Source organism: Lepisma saccharinum, chromosome 28 (assembly GCF_977018435.1).
Source record: "Lepisma saccharinum chromosome 28, izLepSacc3.1, whole genome shotgun sequence".
NCBI classification, from domain to species: Eukaryota; Metazoa; Arthropoda; class Insecta; order Zygentoma; family Lepismatidae; genus Lepisma; species Lepisma saccharinum.
In genome coordinates this window covers 4452558-4474080 of record NC_139256.1, presented here as the reverse complement: position 1 = coordinate 4474080, position 21523 = coordinate 4452558, and the positions used below count along the sequence as shown (strand labels likewise).

The 21523-nt window shown below is 36.8% G+C and overlaps 1 protein-coding gene across 1 annotated transcript in view; it reads right to left on the bottom strand.

Moving 5' to 3' along the window:
- The window catches only part of LOC145981098 (uncharacterized), a 68008-nt gene that overhangs the window by 30065 nt on the left and 16420 nt on the right, over window positions 1-21523 (bottom strand). Inside the window, exons 7-10 of the mRNA XM_083114236.1 lie at window positions 20137-20198; window positions 18016-18189; window positions 15414-15515; window positions 7116-7242 (exon numbers count right to left, since the gene is read on the bottom strand). Coding sequence (XP_082970362.1) covers window positions 7116-7242; window positions 15414-15515; window positions 18016-18189; window positions 20137-20198 — 465 coding nt within the window. The remainder of the gene's footprint in view (window positions 1-7115; window positions 7243-15413; window positions 15516-18015; window positions 18190-20136; window positions 20199-21523) is intronic.

Here is a 21523-nt window from a genome sequence, read left to right as displayed (position 1 = left end):
ATCAAAAACGCATGTTCACATCACAACTCCCCCCAAAATAGATGCATAAACTGAACTTAAAACCTAAGTCATCCGAGCACAATTTAGTTGCATGTAGCAAAATTTAAGTTTAATCAGCACACTTTTCCTGATTGGGAGGTTGGCAACACTGGACACATGGTACAAACTGGCTTCATATCTGTTTCTTGCCCAGTGAGGGCGAAAAATGTTTCTATCACAGTGTTCTGCGTTTTCGTTAGTTTCTCGATTTACTTCTGTTGCGTTGTTGTTTTATGTTTATATTTTATCTTGTTTTTTCTTTTCATTCATTTATTTTTTTATTGTTGTTTGATTGATTTGGTTTATTTTACTTTGCTTTTTGTGCCACTTTTGGCTAATTTGCGAAGATGGGGATGAGTGATGATATGATGAAATTGATAAATGGACACTCACAAACATCCATGCCCAGGCCGAGATTCGAACCCAGGACCCCTGGCATCGTAGGGAGAAGTGTTAACCACTCCGCCACGGGTGTGGGCTTTCATTATTGTGAGTGTGAAGTGAGTGTGGGGAATAATGACTTGTATTACTCTGGAATGCCACAAAGACAAGCATAAAAGCCTATTACCGGGCATAGGAAGAAAGAAGGGGCATCGGAACATTGAGGACTGCCACTCGAATGACATCTAAAGCATCAATTTATAATAAAATCAAGAAATATGATTTACGAGTTAGCACATATCAAGAGTATCTATTAAGGTACATTGATAGATGCAAGAATATGTTGTTAGGTTTTCAAAAATAACTTTAAAGGTTATACTTTTCATATTTTAAAAAAAGTCGCACCCATAACAACACAAACGCACAAGCCTGTGCCTACCCTTCCAGCGTCACCACTGTTAGTTATATTCCTTATCTCTATGGAACTACTCTCAGGGTTCCCACGCAAACTCCAAATCCATTTTCCCTGAGTTTTCCAGAATCCTCATATTTTTTCCAGAGTATTGAATGAACAGTAAATGACTACCATAATTTTACAATGGTCTCCTCTACTTCCCCTCATAGCCATACCATCCTCACCTTCTTTATTACTGTTGTTTTCTGATGCAAATAACAAAACTAGTTTAATAATAAAATAAAATTACACTTCTTTGCATGTAATTAAGAACAAAGATGACCAGTTTTCTAGAACTTTAAACAACTCTGAAACATAGAACATTGAAATATTTTCACACTTTTCATACATGTTTATAAATGGATACAATATCAATTAATCTGTAATGCATACAGTAATAGTTAAGACAAAAAAAATATTGGAATTTTTAAAACATATAAAAATATTATTAGTACCGATTTAAAAAGGAATTATAAGTTACTGAGACTGAAATATCAAGTAAAAAAGTAAAGTGTTCCCCTGTGTGTAGCACCACACCATGAAGTCGTATAGTAACGCCCCACACTTTCTTGATCCGGTCGTGAGTGGGGGTGATGTGATCAGCATCACGCCCCTGACCGTCTTTATCCCCCAGGTACCCATGTTATTCGACACTGGGTGGGCGCCGGGGCCGCTTCCAACGTTAGAAAAGTTCCCGGATTTGAACCGGCCGGGGATCGAACCCGGGACCTTGAGCATGGTAGTCAGACGTGTTACCGACTGAATAAAACAAGAAATGTACTTAATGTCTGATACAGCAAATTAAGAAACTTTACTTCTCAGAAGCTTCAAGTTTTTTTAATCGTTCTGAAATAGCCTTTGCTTCTTCTTGCATCTTTTGTTGTTTGGGTTGTAAAGCACGGATCTCACTTGCTTTACGTTTCATTTATTTCCTTTTGTCTTCTTTGTGATCACATTTCTTTCTCATCTTCTGCAATCCTTCTTCGTATCTAATACGCGCATCTGTAACACTCTGGATCATATCTTTGCTTACTTCTACATTTGACATTCCTCCTACCACTTTCACTGCATCATAAACTTGCCGAATAGCCACAACAGACTCTTCTTTCAAGTTTTCTATTAAAACTTGCTTATTTACAGAAAACCCACTTTCCACATATGCATTGCCATGTGATAAAATCAAAACCAACTTAACAGTGCTCCAACACGAGCCTAATCTAAGATGAAGAAGTGAGGAATGCTAGTACGTAATGGTAAGTTAGTGACAGTTGCAAGTGCAAGTTTGATGGGGGTTAAGTATACACCATTCGACTGGCCTTCACCTCACGATATTCAATTTCTGGCATATCTGTTGAGAAAACTATCTCACTACATGATATTAATGTAGATCTGCTGGTCCTACAAGTAATTCCATTTTACCATATGTGAGCTTTTGAGTCATGTAAAAATTCACGTCATGTCATGACTATAACAATAGTTGAACATGATCAAAAACTTAAAATATGAACAAGTATTTATGAACAGTACATAATTCATATATGGCACTACTAAGTAAATATTTAAAATTCTGTTCTAAGTGCAGCAAATACACAATCAATAATATTGTACACAAAAGATGGCAGAAAATAAATATTTCCCTAAACAGGACACTCCATTTTTTTACTATTTTGTAAAAAAAGAAGGAAGAAAAAACTTAAAACTACTCCCTAATAAGGGAAATCAGATGAACACTGGTTAACTTTGGACATCAGGTTATCTTTATTATGCATTTTCCACATCTTGAAATATATTTTACGTCATGTAAAAGATCGAAATCAGCTAATTAAATTTTAAAAAGTGCAAAATTTATGAGGGTATACACTTGGTCACCAGCCCTGGAATCACATTTAAAACAAGAAACAGACAAATAAATAGATATGAGTTCCTTGCTGAAAGAGAAATGCTACAACAGCCTGGATTATCCACAGACAGGAGCATATTATAATCCCTCAGTTTTGTTTCATTGGGAACCATTAATCAAATACAAGATTTTCCCTGAGATTTCCCTGAGATTTGTATTTTTTTCAAATTCCCTGAGATTTCCAGGTTTTCCAGGTGTGTGGGAACCCTGTACTCTATCTATCTGGTTGTGAAAGTGACAGTTTTGAGATTATGGGAAGAATTGGAAAAGTTTTACATTTTTGCAGATTGTAAATATGGAAAGGCACAGAAGAAAGAATAGCAAGAGTAGCAGTGTTAATAGTATAACCCATGGCGTAACAAGACATGTGGGGTAGTGCCTACCTATTGACTGCCAGTCTCACCACTACATGCCTCAGCAGAGGTGGGAGATCATACAATCAGTTACGAAGTGACGGTCAAACCTCCCAGTCCTAGTTGTAGGTTTCTATGACCGGGTAACGCTACTCATTCCTAGCTCCCCAATTTCCTCATGATGGTGAACGGCCACCGGTCGCACAGACACATCGAAATCTCAGAAGAAAAGTTGTTATGCCTCCCCTAGGAGACTTGAACCTGCACCGGAGCCCAAAGCATGATGCCTTAGACTGCATGGGCATAGTGCAGGACTCTTAGTGTCAATAGTGGTGGTACAACAAAAAGTATATCTACCCCCTGCACATTCCAATATGGTGTGAAGACACATGAAATAGAGCCCCACACATTCACAATCTTGGTCATCAGAGAGGTGATGTGATCAGCACCATGTTCCTGCCAGGTTTATCCCCCCGGTACCCATTTATTAGATGCTTGGCAAACCACAGAGCCATTCCATGGAGGGACGCTGCTGGAAAATGTCCCACCTGAAATCAACCCCCCCCCCCCCCCACATGGCGTAATGAATGTGGCTTTTAATACAGGTGGTAATAAAAAAGGTAAAGTGCAACCCTGTGCATAGCACCACGCCATGAAGGCGTATAGGGGGTGTGGGGGTAACGTCCCACACTTTCTTGATCCGGTCGTGAGTGGGGCAGGCGCGGCTCGTGCATAATTTTCCTGGAGGTTCACCAAAATTATGCAAAGTGGACTTATCTAACCTTTTGAGACACTACACGCTTTGGTTCGTAGAGATAGTACTGGGAAAATTATCAAATTTTTGCCGGTAGATTACTGACAAAGTTAATTTGCTTTATGTTCAGATAACAGTGACAGCACCAAGGAGTGTGTGTGTAGGGGGCGATCATTTTAATTTAAGATTTTCGTATGGTATTGTATTTAGGGGTATCTCAGAATTCAGAAAATATTCTCGCCTCAATTTTACCTCTTCCACTCTTGCCAACTCTTTTCTGGTCCCACCACTGTCAAATAGACTATATTATTGGAACTGGATCCTGAACCTACAGTTAAAAATACAAATCTCTGCCTCCTAAAATGAGTATGTATCAGTAATCGAACCCAAGACCCCTTGATTACAAGTTAATTCTTATATAACTATTCGAAAGTATATCGCTAAATCAAAGCGATTAGATTCTATTCTATGCAATATGGTAACTTCTCGCACAGCAACAACTACACTCCTTCCAATACACAATCCACCTCATTCACTCAACGTATCACTATGCCATATATATTTCAATCACCAGCCATGCACTTCAAAACAAACTAACAAGTATGGAGACAATGACACGTAACAAAGTTAAATGCGCGCGTCCCTTCGAACACCCTCTCGCGCTAGAGTATAACTGATCGCACGAAACCCAAACAACTTTTTGGTCGTCTTCTGACGTAAGTGCGAAATGCCTTCATTGTTAGGTTAGGCTTGAATAAATAGCAAATATTACATTTTTGGTCAAGCACGGTAAGCCCCGAAAATTGAGTGTATACATTCTAAGACAACTAAACCTAAAAAGCCTAACATGTCAACGAAAGCATTTAGTCTGACGTAAGAAGACCAAAAGGTTGTTTAAGTCTTGTCCGATAAGCAACCCCTCGCCCTCGTGCTATTTTTGACTTTTCGGCTCCTTCCACCTGAAGTGTTTCCATCTTAAAGATGAAAACTCTGAATGTGTAGGCAAGTTGTTTTCTATCATATTTATCTTATTTGTCCCATCATCTTTACTTCTAGCTTCCGTTCGGGGTCACCTCTACATTTATATTACACCCTCTTCATTAATCTAATAAGTCTTGTAAAATATAAAAATACAAAGAGAATGCCAAATGAATTCAAATTGAAACACATAGTGCAACATTGGAAGAGAGAAGAGCGTGGTTGACTCCAGCTCGCTGGTGATCCTATGAACTGCGCATGTCCGTTTTGACGAGACTGCATTCCTGGAGTATCCGACTGCATGTATTTTCGCCATATGTACGCTTCGAGCTTCTGCTAGCCGTCCCATGCTTTTAGCAGGGTAGGGGTTGCCTTGCGGAGGTTCAGCGGAGGCTTTGCACGAAACGTAACTAGAGGGGAGCTGAGTGGCTCTGGCCCGCGGTTTCTCCTTCTCACTAAGAGAATTTGGCACTCTACGCTTACGAACTTCTCAGTTATTGTTTATTTTGTATATTACTGGGGGTTCACTGCACATTTGCGCTATACAGCCAACCGCGCCTGGAGTGGGGGTAACAATATAGAGTATTTCAAAATACCTATGAATTAAAAAAAATAGTTTACAATTGGAACTACCATACGTATGAACCTACTACAGTGCATTCGAAAAGTCCCCGCACTCAAACTTTGAGAATTTTTTGCTCATAATTTATTGAACTTGTCAGAGTAATGAATACATACATTTCTTAACTATATCTTGAAATACACAAGAAATAATTCGTAAACTAAATGTGAATAACACTGCAATCTTTGAGGTCAGTAACACACTGACAAGACGGCAAACCACTTTCCGCACGTTGATTTGATTTGCTTTATTTTACTTCGCATTTGTGGAGATGAGTGATGATATGCTGAAATGACACTCACAAACATCCATGCCCAGGCTGGGATTCGAACCTGGGACCCCTAGCTTCGTAGCACGATGTACTAACCACTCGGCCATGGGGGTCGGCTTTTTGGATGTTGAAATACACAGAAAGAATATTGAAACTAAATTTGAAACAATCATCCATTGCAATTTTAGCTGGTGTCGGATCATTGGGAAATAGACTTCTTCATTTCTCCACACATCTTTCGCTGTGTGCAAGGAAAAATTAACGCCTACTGAGACGTGGAGCAACGTGGCAACTGACTCATTTCTGGCATCTCAGTGGGTGATAATCTGTAAGATAACGTGTAGACTTTTGGCACAGAAAGTCCGTACTTTGGTTCCGTGTGTTTCCATTTCATTACAATAGAAGTTCTATAGCCGCATTTCTCCATGTCTCAGTAGGTGATGTGCTTAAGGTATTGTTGACAACTGTGATTGTAAGTCTCACACCGAGGACTGTAACAGCAGCACTGCTCTAAATATAACATGAACTCGTTCTTGAAGGTCAAACCAATCCCTACTGGCAAGCTTGCAAACTCATCCAGATAATGATTTAGTAGCTTCTTTTTTGTCTGAGTGCGGGGACTTTTCGAACGCACTGTACTTTCACTTGAAAATATTCATAATTTCACATAAGATATTATTGAATCAAAAAAATCTATTTCTCCCTCCAATGTTGTTGCCAAAATAAAGAAAACAGGATTTTGCACAATTTCCAGGATATTTTTATTCTGCAATAGTGTAATATGGTGTTTTATCAAACCTTCAGAAAAGTATCGGCTGGTATAGGTAATTATATCGGAACCGATACTGATACATCGGCATCAGATTAGCCTTATAATTACCAAATTATCATACGTAACTAAATAAACTATGTAATAATGAAATCATCTGGAAACCAGAAACACAATTCCCATAGAATGTGGGAGCAACAATTTGCATGCTGTGAGTATAATTGTTGGTAACTGTGTTATAAGAGAATATAAATTTAGTGCTGCAATGTAAACAACAGTAGTGTAAAAAGGAAGAGAGAAATTGTACTCAAATACAAGAAAGATTAAGAACTAGGACTTACATGTTTCATGCATCTTATTAAGATAAGAATGGTTACACACATATTTCTATCACCAAACGCACATCTTGAGACACAACCCACAGCTCAGAACCTTGCACCAGAGAAGAAATTATGTACCTAGTAGAGACAAAGATTCTACAAAGTTGACCAAAGTGACATCCATACCAGAAAAATGCAGCTCTGAAGAAAGGAGGAGCAGACAGCCTCAGGAAGTTAGTGAATGCCAAAAAAATGTTCTGCCTTACAATCTCACCTTCAAGTGTTTCCTGTAATTATTGTAAATGACTGCAAGGAAAATGCTCATGAAGATATACAGGCAAACAATGATGAAAATTATGAAGAACAGAACGTACCATTTGTTGGAGTCATAAGCTGGCATCCTTAAAACAATAAAAAAATCATGTACATTAGAATACAAAATGAAAATTTAAATAATAAGGTTCAAATATTACTAAACAACAAAAGAGAAAGAAAACTTTTGACACTGGTTTCTGGTGGTAAGTCTCTTAATGCTCTTCTTGTCAATATAACCAAAGTCAATACAATATTCATGTGTTATAAATAAAAATGAAATGAGTTCATCCAATTATGTCAATGAATCAATACATTTTGTAGTGAATTAATAAGGTGCATTAACCCTTTCGGGACGAGGCCTATAGATGTCACAAGTAACTCTAGGACGGACGATAAATATTTCGTCAAATGTTTTGGTAATAAAAGTTTAATAAACAGGAAACCGAATTAAAAAACACACGGAATTTTTTTGGGTTTAAAATTTACTATTTGTACTACTGTATTCGTATTTGCCTTTATATAACTTGTGGAAATCAGCAACTAGTGGCAGTTTGCCAAGATCGATGGGTGGTAGCGGATGGGAGCTAGCAAAATAAAAAAAAATGGAAATTCCGAATGTCCGTTGCTTCCGAAAATAGGTACACATCGACATGTTTACGTTATAGAACAAAAGGCTTGCAAATTCTGAATAGAACGAGCCCTCATTTGCATGTTTCGTGTTATTACAACGTTTTTAACAAAACATTTTCCAACATGTTACATTTTGCTTCAAATGAGCCCCGTTCTTGGTGGATTTCCATGCATGACGAATATTTCGTCTACCGGCACGAAAGGGTTAAGGAGGTAGAAAAGTGTGCAAAGAATTTTGTTAGATATATTTAATACAAAATATATATTACACTGCATTTACTATTACACTACTTTTCTACATAGCCATCATATTTACTGAGACATATGGAATGATATCAGTTTTTATATTTTTTTGTTAAAGAAACTCTCCAACAAGTCATTCAGCAACTCCTGTACAATCTCTTCTCTCCTGTTCACTCCCTAGACTCGGCTCACCCAAAATTTGCTTACAAATAAGCTGTTAAGCCTGCTTCTTTCTTTGGCATAATATTCGAAACCCATGTCTCAACATGGTTGTAAAACCCATTACCATCTTGGTGATAACACTCCAGAAATATCAAGGCAGAAACCAAGCACTTCTCCTTGTGGGCATTTCAACATTTTTGGCACCCACTGGGCACATGGTTTTCCTAATGGCGGTGCTCCATTAACTGTGGCTAACCGCAGTGGTTTAGATGTTATAGCCATTTTTAATATATCTCATAATACGAGGCGTATTTTTTAAGTAAGTACCGTTTTGATATGTACAAAAAACAAGTAAACTTTTTGTAACAATTTTATTGTTACATGAAAGACCACACTTTTATCTACTTTTCCACATAATTGCCACCAATATTAAGGCACTTATCATATCGAACAACAAGCTTTTGTATTCCGTCGTCATAGAAGTTTGCCGCCTGAGTTGACAGCCACTGCAACACGGCAGTTTTGAGGCTATCGTCTGCTTAAACTTCACTTTCTTCGGCGATGTTGAATGCCGCCATTCCATGGGTTGTTGTTTTGTTTCGGGTGTAACATAAGCCACCCATGTTTCATCGCCTGTGACAATTTGGCTTAAGTACGCGTCACCTTCAGCTACATAACGCACAAGAAAAGTCAAGGCGCTACCTAAACGTTTGCTTTTGTGCACCTCAGTTAACATTTTTGGTACCCATCATGAGCACAATGTTCGATAGTTTAAGTGATCGGTAACAATTTCGTAGATAACACTTCTTGAAACTTCAGGGAACTCCTCTGCTAACGAAGAAATCGTGAAGCGTCTGTTCTCTTTCACTTTTTCGTCGACTTTCTGCACCAAATCGACATTGATCACTGAGGGTCGCCCATTCCGTTCCTCGTCATGAACATCCTTTCGGCCATCTTTGAAAGCTCTTACCCATTTGCGTACCATTCCATCACTCAAAGTTTTGTCCATACACTTCACAAATCTGACTGTGAATTTCAACTGCTTTCACGCCTTTAGCACTAAGAAAACGAATCACAGTCGGCGGGATTCTCAATCGGCGGAGGCATTTTAAATATGCAAAAGCAAATGTATACACGATCGATTGTTGCCGCAATGGCGTCTGTGGCTTGCCAACAGATGTAGGTACACAGTGCGCATGCACGGGACACCGACCGCAGCACTGCAGTGGCGGAATTTCAACACGGTACTACTTTAAAAATAAGCCTCGTATAATAATATTATGGGGGTAACGAAGGAAAACAAAGGACTTTTTCAAGCTATGCTTGTTAATAATAGTAACAATGGATGCATTGTTTTGTAATTCGAATATGTTACACTTTCGTATGTACACTAAAGATAAAAAAGATAGAACTGAAATATCGTGTGTAGTTTTCAGGAAATGGCACGTTAATTGCTGCCGTGTGATGCTGGTTCATATATCTAACATTCATCCTCAACGGAAATACAGGCTTCGTTAGAATATTGACCATCCAGATGCTAAAGGTTAAGATTTGATCTGTTAAACAGTGAGACACGGCTGGAAACTACAAAGAACTGCCTGTTTTGATTTGAATCAGTGCCAGCCAAGAACTGAATGTGATGATTAAGCACTAATGTTGCCTATGCAGCCAGTTAAAATATGCACAATTGTTTCTTAGTTTCTGAGCAGATGCAAACACATTTGAAACCAAGAGATCTATAATATAAAAGTTTGTTGTGACATAAATTAGAATGACTGATCACTAGATATCAGCAAGCAATGAAAACCTCATGATTATGTTCTGATCAGTGCCTAAAAGCATAATGCAGTTGCCAAGTAAACAATCTCCAACTTACTTTCATGCTGTGGGGACTATGGTGTTTGTATCTTGATTCTGCTACAGAAAATGTGCTTTTGGGCATGCTGGTTTGTCTCAGTTGTAGCAATTCTTAAATCCTGGCAAGTTGCAAAATGCGATATGTGTATTTTGACTATTGCATTGTCTTGCAGATAAAAGATTAATACTAATTTCCTTACTTCTTATTCACATAATTGTAACATCACTAAGAAAAAGTTTTACAATGAAAATTATTAACCACAAGTTCCAGTTGTGTGTTTATTTGTTTTTGTTTTTTCTATTAGGCATCCCTTTTCTGCCACTTTCGACTTATCCTGAGGAGAGTTTTTCTTGTTTTAAGTCCACTTTATATACAGATAGGCTGATTGGGACTGGACCTACAGTTTAAAGTGGGATCCAAACCACTGCGTGCCTCCACCGGGTATTGAACCCGTAATCCCTTGATTACAAGGCGACAATGACACTATTACGCCATTGGGAGGCTAATCCTGAGGAGGATGAATGATGAGATGGAAGTAACAAGTGGCACTTGCAAAAGAAATAGCTACAGCCAGGCTAGGACTTGAACCAGGAACTTTCGATCACAAGACAGAACGACAATTTAATGCACTTAGCCACTGAAATGGCAAGATGACATTTGTTTCAAGTAGTTTACATACAAAATATCTGCTGTAACAAAATGGTGTTAACACATTGAATCCCAGGGTATTTAAATCGGCAATAACTCAGGAACTCGAGCATTTTATGGTATTTTCAACAATTTGAAACAATTTATTTTTTGGTTTTACTATACATGTGTTATACATAAAAATAAAGGCAATTTCTTTGCCTACACGAGTAGTATAATTGGTCCTATTATAAACTCACTTATAGCGTAGAAAAGAAGAGGTTATTTGATTGAACAACCCGATTTGGCTACACTTAAAACAATGTCAAGAGGGGCATATGCCCCAATTCTTCAAGTGTGATATGCTCTTAATTTTAAGAATTCTGAATTCTAGTGTAGAAAAGAAGAAGCCTCAACAGACAGATTTGCCTACACTTAAAACTATGCCAAGTTCCCATATGATCTTATTGTTTACAGTGTGTTTTTCTGTCAAAATCCCAGGAATCTTGAATTCTAGTGTAGAAAAGATGAGCCCCCCCTCAGATTGATTTCGCCATGTATATATTGATATAAAGCTCATAGCTCCTGGGTTCTGAGACCCAGTAGAGTGTGGTGCATAGCCCCATGGTTTTTATTGCCTTGTAATCAAGAGGCTTCTGGGTTTGAGTCCTGATAAAATGTGAAGCCTCCCCTGATTGCAAAGTGTTAATATTGTTGCCTTGTAAACAAGAGGCTCGGGTTTGAGTCCTGATAAAATGTGTAAGATTGAAATACATGTGGCAAAATAATATCTCCACACGTGAGATTTTGAGAATAATAGTTCGTGAAAAAAATGCAGAAATTGCTAAAAACAAGTTAATTGAGCATCTGAAATACTGTGGCAATCATAAACGATCCTTATAAAAAGGCTTCAACACATTATAATACAATTTTAACATATGTAATTTGGCCAATTCCAATATCACAGCCCCTACATAAATAGGCTTATCAAACTTAATCTTTGTTTTTTCCATGTTGAAGAGTGCCATATTTTCATCATAAATTCTTCTATAATTGAAATTAGGCTTTGCAATCAATTTTTTGCTCAGGCTGGGGTCAGTAATTATTTTAACATCAGTATGTTTTCTGACATTTTCAATGGTTTTGCCATACACAGAATTGACCATCAATTTAAACAAAGATTTATCAAATTGGCTTATTGCAGATGTTCGAAGCTCTGTGTTTGTATCAATATATGGTTTCAACCATCTTGAGTGCCTGAACCTCAAAACTTTGCCAACTTTGCTCACTTGAACACCATGATTCATCAGGAACTGGAGGTTTTTGTAATATATGACATAACCCTGTTTTGGCTCTAGTGTCATCATCAATTTCTTTTGTTTAGAGCCAGGTGAGCACTCAACCTCAGGAATTGGGGGCAGATCAGAAAATGTGTTGTGTAAATCATCAGGAATTGTCAGATCAACCTCTAAGAATAGGCCATAGTTACTGTCATCAAAATCCTTAAGATCTTCAATATTGAAATCTTCAACCCACTCAAGCCCTGCATATGGCAGTTTTTTCATCATAGCATAACCATAGAGGCTATTGGCATCTACATACAGTATATAATTTGATGGCAGTGCTGGATCATAATCAGGAATATATTTGTTATTTGCTCTGGCATATCTCTGAGAGCATTGCACCATGCCTCCTCTTATACATTGCTCCATAAACAGATACATGTCTTGATCTTGGATCAGATCCAATTGCATTTTAGTGTTTAAAAACATTGCAGCCCATGCTAGGCCTGGGGCACTGTAGAAATACATTGGATCCAGTTTATAATTTTGCATGGAAGATTTTCTGAATGCCTGAAGTATATCAGCTAAGAGAGTGTCATCAAGTTTTAAATATGCATTGTGATAATCACCAAATGTCTGGCATTTTAAATTGTTCCACATCAACTGGGCATGGTGATAATCTTCATCAGTGATTCCAGATCCTCTGATTTTGCTGTAAAACTCTTGTTGTGGTGGCAGAGAACACTCATCAAATTTAGAAAAACCTGTAACATAATCATATGGATATACACCCTTCCGCCTAATTAATTTCAGGTCTGATTTGGAAACAAAGCACATGTGATTTTGAATTGATCATCAGATAATTGATTGGCCAGTGTAGCCAGGCTAGCCGATAAAATTCTGTATGAATCAAGAAATCTTAAGTGAATAGGAACACCATTAACTTTAATTATTTTGCTAATAGATATATATATTTCTCATTATTTTCAGCTAAAATATTTAAATTCTGCTTGTCAAACCCCTCGTACCTGATCAGATGATGGAAATCATAATTGGATGCACCATGGCAAAATATAGGGACAAATTTTGGTCTCTGGATCTTAATATTACAGCTATTACACAGGGCCATTAAGAATTTACCATCTGTATGAGAATGGTGTTTCACCTTGATATTTGTATCTGAAAATTCAGAATCACATACCGGGCATTTTTCTGCATTGTTGAAATCTTCAATCTGTTTCTCTGTTAAAGGCAACATGGGTTTTGATTTTAATAAGACATTAGATGCTATGTCACGGCACTCATTTTCTATTCTATGTGCAAATTTTTTGATGGCATCTGGTCCCAAGTATAAATCTTTTTTACTAACAACACCATCCTGTACAACAACATAACAAAAACTAGAAGGTTCATGTAACTAGTATGGTGTAATTGAAGGTTCATCAGGATCTGGGCTGCAGAATGCAAGAGGTTTGAGATTTGATTCAAAATCACAGACTATATATGCTGGGTGTTCCAACAAGGCTTCAAACTTTTTGAATTTGGCATTTTCACTTGGTATTGGCATCACCATATGAACAGGTTTATGATTGCCACAGTATTTCAGATGCTCAATTAACTTGTTTTTAGCAATTTCTGCATTTTTTTCACGAACCCCATTTACCATTTTTCTACCATCAAATACAGTTAAACATCTTCTGCACAACTTGAATATTGTATTGGATTTGTCTATTTGCTTTCTTACTAAAGCTTCAAGATTATGTATCAGAGTGTAATGATATGTGCTATCCCCTTCAATTAAAAGCAGATCAATCGGAACAGCAGAATCATCATCAAATGTACTGATTCTGAGAGGTGCTATCAAGCAATTGCCACGGCCAGTAGAACAAATAAATACATTAATAGATAATTGTTTACCATTGATATCCCGGGCCTTTTTTTCAAATTTATCAATATTCTGAACAGACATTGGATATTCTAAGCCCTTCATTGCTTCATTAAAAATGTGTTCATGCTGTTTATAATAACTTATTCTCTCAGGATTCCTTAAAACTGGAAACAAAGCAGCTAAAATACACCACAAAAAGCATTTCTGGTCGGTATTTTCTATGTTAACCACGGCTCTTTTGTTTTTAATATTGGCAGGTAATGGCAGATATGTAGATCCTTGTAATGGGCTGAATTCAGAAATATTAACATAGAGCTTGTGTGGAGAACCGCATAGGCTCCATCCAGACTCTTTTGCTGCAAATTCAGAATGTTTAATATTCAATTGATCTATCAAACTGCTTATTATTTTGTCTAAATTTGTATTTGAATATACCGGTACAGTTTCTGTTATGTGGGGCTGTGTAAATTTTGTGCCATTTGATTTCTTATATTGTGTAAACAATTTGAGGGACAGCTTATAAGAGCCATTTTGTGCATTTAGAATTGCCTGCACATCAGGATTTATACTGTTCAAAAAATTCTTAATACCACATTTTTGCTCTGATACAAACCGGTAATCCATAAGTTGGCCATTAAAACTGCTATGGATAGGTGGTGCATAGCGTGGCTGCTTTGCCGGTCTAGCATTAACAGGTGTTTCATGCTTTCTTTTCAGGCCAGATGTAGATGGTTGTGGGGGCAATGTTGATGACTGTACATAAGAATTACACTTATGCCATTTGTAATATGCCATGCTTAATATTTTATGGCATCTTGGACACATTTTTGTGGCTTTTCTGCATTTCTTAGAGTCACAAATATGCCGGTGCCTAGACCAATTAGAACTAGATATATTTTTATTACACTGATTGCAATATTTTTGTTTTGGCATTTTTATTGTTTATTTATATAAAATTTCTTGGTCCAAAAAAACAGAACTATGCCAAAACAATTATAACAGCAGTTAGTGGCTGAGCTGGTGTTTTTATACCCAGACAACAGCAATAACTAGGCTCTGGTAATCCCCAATATAAAATAATTTTGTTCTATTATGCTGTTGTACAACACACTTTACCAGGTTTCAGATCTGGGAGCTATCAGTTGTATATCAACTAGCAGTAATTATTCTCAAAATCTCACGTGTGGAGATATTATTTTGCCACATGTATTTCAATCTTACACATTTTATCAGGACTCAAACCCGAGCCTCTTGTTTACAAGGCAACAATATTAACACTTTGCAATCAGGGGAGGCTTCACATTTTATCAGGACTCAAACCCAGAAGCCTCTTGATTACAAGGCAATAAAAACCATGGGGGCTATGCACCACACTCTACTGGGTCTCAGAACCCAGGAGCTATGAGCTTTATATCAATATATACATGGTATCACTGGTAAATTTCCTATACTCTGTCATTACTTTAAAGTCAGTGTTAGCCATATAATATAAAAACACACACAACTGTGAAATGCAGCAATACAAGATGCATGCGAATATACATGGTAGACCTATAAGTTACTTACATCACATCAGGATTATTTGCAGTTGTAACCAGAACGTAGAGATCAAAAAAACTGTCTGCCAAATTCTGAAAATATGGTTCACCATTTGGATACTTCAGATTTCTGCAACATAGAAAGTTAAAAATGAAATCAGTTGTTAAAAACACATTCAAATGTTGATCAAACATACTTCAAACGAGTATACACAAGATATGGGACAGATTAATTGGTACTAAAGTGGAACCTCAGTTTTACGTTTTTCAGGGGACAATGCTGAAAAAAAACTTAAAATGTGAAAAAATGTAAAATCGAGGAAAATTTTACAGCAGTTTGCTATGTTCGGACCATAAAGGTTGAACATGCTACTGCTAAGCACTCTGCTACAGAGGCCGGTGGTAGTAATTGGCATTGGAAGAAATAGGCACACTGGTGCTTCAGTATTTACGAGGCGCATGTCAAAAAAAAGGGCCGATATTTATTAAAAAAACAAGAAAATCATAAAAGAAATTTATTGTGATTGATAAACAAGTACATACCTTGGTTATTATTTGACGTAGTCACCATTAACCTCCAGACATTTCTGATAGCGTGGCACAAGCTTCGGTATACCCTCTGCGTAAAAATCTGCCGCCTGAGAGTGCAGCCAGTCCAGAACTGATTTCTTGAGCACTTCACTGTCTTTGAAACGCTTCAATGCAAGCCACTTTTTCAGGTGAAGAAAAAGAAAGAAATTGCTGGGGCAAGGTCGGGGCTGTAAGGGGGATGATTGAATAGTTCCCATCGAAATCTTTCAATTGTTTCAACAGTACGAGCAGCTGTGGGTGGGTGGGTGTTGTCATGGATCAGAAAAATTCCAAAGCGTAGCATTCCTCTCTGCCGATTTTGGATGGCATGACGCAGATCATTCAGTGTTTTGCAATACACCTCTGCTGTAATTGTTCGTCCTAGTTCCAAGAATTCCACAAAAATCACACCCTTTTGGTCCCAAAACACGGTTGCCACGATTTTGTGAACTGATGGTGTTTGTTTGAATTTCTTCGCTTTAGGAGAACCAGAGTGTCGCCATTGCATTGACTGCTGCTTCGACTCCCCAGTGGCGTACGATATTCACGTTTCACCCCCCATCACTATGTGCGAAAAGAGGTCATCCCCATCCTCCCCCCAGCGGGCCAAAAAATCATGTCCTTCTTTGCTCTTTGTGAGCGTCTGTCAGCATTTTTGGTACCCACCTCACACACAGTTTGTGATACCCCAGGTTGTCAGTCACAATTCGATGCACTGTTTTCACAGACACTTCTGGAAACTCTTTGGCGAGTTCAGATATTGTGAACCGGCGATTGGAACGCACTTTCTCGTTAACGTGTTCCACCTGATCACCCATCTGAACACTAGGCCTTCCGATACGCTCATCGTCAAGGACATTTGAACACCCTTCCCGAAACTCTCTGCACCATTGCCTGACCTTCCCTTCACTCATGGCACACAATTCCCCGATGGATGTCAACTGCATTCTGTCCTTTGGCGTTCAGAAATCGTATGACCGATCTCACTTCACATTTGGCGGGATTTTGTATTACGGCAGCCATTTCACCTTACTGCAACTCGCACGTACGAAACCCCACTCTGACGATTCTATCTCTGTTGCAAGCACAGAATACTAGAGCATGCTCCTGCGCATGCTCAACTTCATCAGTGTTGCCAACCCCGCGAAAAAAATTATAGACCCTTTTTTTTTTACATGACTCGTATAATAACAAAAATAATAAATCATAAGTACATTAGAAATAATCAGTCTTTTTTTCAAACTCGCCTGGCTTCTTCAGGGTCTGAGAAAGGAAAAATATTACATCATATCAAAAATCGTTAAAAGCTTTGAAGTTCCCTACATATCATTCCACTGTAGTAAAAGAGGAACAGCTGGGCATGACTTTCATCACTTTAAAGAGTAAAGGTCATTCGTTTCAGTAAAGTACAGACTACAAATTTCAGTACTACAGGATGTATCATCTGCTTTGTGTCACTGGACAGCACAGACTGCCATTCTAGTAACCATGTAGCAGCAAACACTTACAACACCACACTTTTGTAATAGAGTTACTTGTATTTTTAAGTGTTGCCAAGTACAAGAAAGCATCAAGCAGAGTTCAGTTTACTTTTGACTGTATATATGAAAAAAAAACAGACTAGTTGGGAAATGCTAGTAGCTTAGAAATTTTCTTCTATTTAGACATAAATCAGGGATCTAAGAGTAAAAAAAAAAAAGCTACCCTGCACATTGCAATGTGCCATCAAGGAATGGTGCGAGGGGTGGAAGTAGACTCCACACATTCAACTCTCACCCATTTGTGGAGGTGATGTGATCAGCACCTAGTTCCAACTGCCCATGGCTACCAATTTATTAGATGGTAGTTCAATTTTGAATATTTATTACTTTTTTCACCAAGTTCCTGGATTTCTTGATTGATTGATTTGGTTATTTTATTTTGCTTTCATGCCACTTTTGGCTAATATAAAAAAAAATCAGTGTAATTTTTTTACACACGTAGCACATAAATTAATGGATAGATGGAACCGTTTCACACAAATATAAACAGAACGACAGAAATAGTCTTCAGACACTTACCTTCTTCCAAACAGTTTGACCGCCATTAATGCAAATATCATTAACGTAAGTAGAAACAAAAAGAGAACATTAAGTATATCTGGAAGAGTTCTTCTGATATTCCGAAAAGCTCGTCTTATCTGACGAAACTCTATGAAATTGATGAGAAAAAGAGGACGCAAGGGTCTTGACCATCTGAAAGCAAATTAAATACAGATATAAGAATTGACAGATCTTCACATTAATTTTTCCTTTAATTTATTCTTTATTCACATGGCCTGCTCTAACTACCCTGATTTTAACATACTTTTAAAGTTGTCTGTTGCAGATTAATATTCCAGTAAGAAAGAATGAGAAAGTAAATGATAAGTTTCAGCAGTAATTTTCTGAACTTGCCATTACTAATGTCGAGAGTGGCGCTGGTGTAGTTAGTAAAACTAGAGATGGACTGACGTGACATTTGGCAATTATAAATAAAGTACCTATACAGGGTGTTTCCGTGACCTTGAATCAAACTGGCAGGGTGGATGGAGACTAGAGCTGGACGATATTGGAAATTTGATATCACGATATATCGTAAAGAAAATATCATCGCAGACGATACAATACAATATTTCTTTCTGTATCATGATATCGTCGACATTTCCTCTCCACGATATATATCACCCAAATATCGTGATGCTATATCGTCAACACAATATATATCTCCAAAATATTGTGATGATATACTGCTGACATGATATATACAGGGTGACCTGTAATTAAATGTATTCCCTGAAAGGGGTAGAAGTAGAGGCAATTTGCAATAAATTTGACCATATGATACCCCATTCGAAAATTAGTATTTTTCGAGATAATCGAATTTCTATTGTTTTTTTTTAAATGACAATTTTCCACATAAAAATACGAATTGAGAAAAAACAGCTCATTGTATGGCACATATTCCAGCATTTTCTGATAACTAACAAGTAAGTGGTTCGTTGAAAAAAAGTTTGTCACAAATAACAATCGCATGCACGTAACGGGTGGGTCTAAACTTACAAGTGAAGATAAAAAAATGCACTGTTAGTTTACTTGGCAACGTATTAATAACAAAAATGTTATGACACGAAGACACTATACTATTACTACCCAGAACAATCAATTATAATCAATCATTCAAGTGGTCCTGGGTTTGATACCAGGTGGAGGCACATACTGGTTTGGATCCAACTTTAAACTGTAGGTCCAGTCTCAATTAGCCTATCTGTGCATAAAAGTGGACATAAAAAAACAACTCAAAATCAATCATCCTAGATAAATACTGATTTAAATTCAATATAATTTATTAAATTTAATTAATTAATTAATTAAAATAAATAAATAAATTAAAATAAATGTATTACAAAGAACAAGTCAAATTTGTATTCACTAGATATGTTTTAGCTTCAAAATAACAATTAAATTAGTTGGGATGGATATCTATAAAGATACCTATAAAGTACTGCTAATAAATAATCAGGTACTGATATTGTACAAATATGTTAAACTATTACTGTTCCTTGAAAATAATTCATCCACCTTCTTAATTAATGCATGTAACCAACCACAAGTCTGAGTGTGACTTTACAGAATTTTTGCCATTTCATATCAGATCTGCAGAATAATATTCATCAGTAAAATTTTTGCTAAAATTTTGTATTTCTTACTAATTTTAAGATGTAAATTCTAAAGCAAAACTTATGTTTCAGTTCATGCTGTTTTATGACTTCAAAAAATCTGTTTTAGAAAAATGCACTAACTGATACAAAGAACAGTTTTTGATTTAAAATTTGGCAAGATATAGGCAGAATTATTCAGAAAAGTTGCTATACACATTTTTTTACTAAAAACAAAAGTTAGTATACAATTATCTTTAAACATTAGTAAATTTTATCAGTTTCTGGTCTTATCAGCTGATTACGACAATCTAATACAAGTGGCATATTTTGTTTGTAAAATATCACTAATAATATGGATTACACTTGATGAATACAACAATAATTGTTCGTACACATTTATATTGGCACAAGATTTAGCTTGGTATTATGAACATTTTTAATCTCCAGCTTTAAAAATATTGGCATTTTTATAAAATATGTGTAAAAAATACCAATAACTTACCTTATTGTATAAACTCCATTTACAGTAAAGCCAATATAACAAAAGATATCACAGAAAGTTAGCTGAAAAATAAGGAAAGATTATTGCAATGTTGTAAATACAAATAAATGAAAATTATGCATCCAGTAAAATGTCAAATTCATTATTCACTACTAAACAACATTCTGAGTGAGAAGAATTCAGAATATGTACTAAAGATAAAACAAATTATTAATTTTCTATTGATATGAGCATAGGTATTGATTTATCAGTAAATAACTGCTAATAATTATAATTGTAAATTATTGAAAATCTGCCATTCTGTTTTATTTTTAATTTTTGTTCCTTCAGTGGCTAAACAGATTTAGTTGTACTATACACCTTTGACAACAGCTAAAAAAAATGCAATGAAATCAGAGCCTCCTCAATGGTGTAGTGGTAACGTCGTCACATTGTCATCAAGGGGTCCCGGGTTCAATACCAGGTGGAGACACATAGTGGTTCGGATCCCACTTTAAACTGTAGGTCCAGTCCCGATTAGCCTTTCTGTGCATAAAGTGGACTTAAAACAACAATTCAATCAATCATACAATGAAATCTAATATCAGTGACAAAAGATAATAGGCAACAATTTTATAATAATTAAAGTACAAGACAACATATTTTTCAAAACAGTTCTGGAACATTTATTGTTAAACAATCACCATTATTTTCTTGGTTGACCCCACCCTATTGCAGGTGACCTTCCTTTCTTTACTTACAGAATATTTTTGCTTGTCCTTTAATCCTGGTTTAACCTAAATTAACATCATGTTAACAACACAAGGCATGAAGTATGAAGTTCTTTCATAACAATTGCCATGGCAACATTTCCATGGATAATTTGTATTACAACTGACCTACAAGAATCAATCTTCAAAAAATGGCAATAATCTGAATACTTGGAAAAAGACATAATTTCAAAATGATTGACACTATTAAATTCCCACTATACTACAAGCAATTTTCATATTAGACAGTACACAGTGTAACTGATCTCTCCTGATAGAGCTATGAAAACAAATACATTTCCTGTATGCAGTGATTGATTGATGTATTGAATTTGAAATTTTGGGTACGTCAGCACTTAGGCTATTTTGCACCCATTACACCCCTTAAGCAGCCCAAATACTAACGTGCAAATAAGCGACGTAAATCCGCTGCTTATTTACGCAAGTACATACTACCTGCTTTCTACAAGGGGTCCCCAGGGACCGACCTTTCAGCGGTACCATCTCACAGATTATCATTGTTCACAATAGCTGGGTCTTGGCCGAGGGAAAAGCAGGGCAATTACCTATGCTGATTTCTTCCTGTCCCAGCCTGCCCTTTCGTCTCCCGCCACCTTTACGCATGCGTATACTCAGAA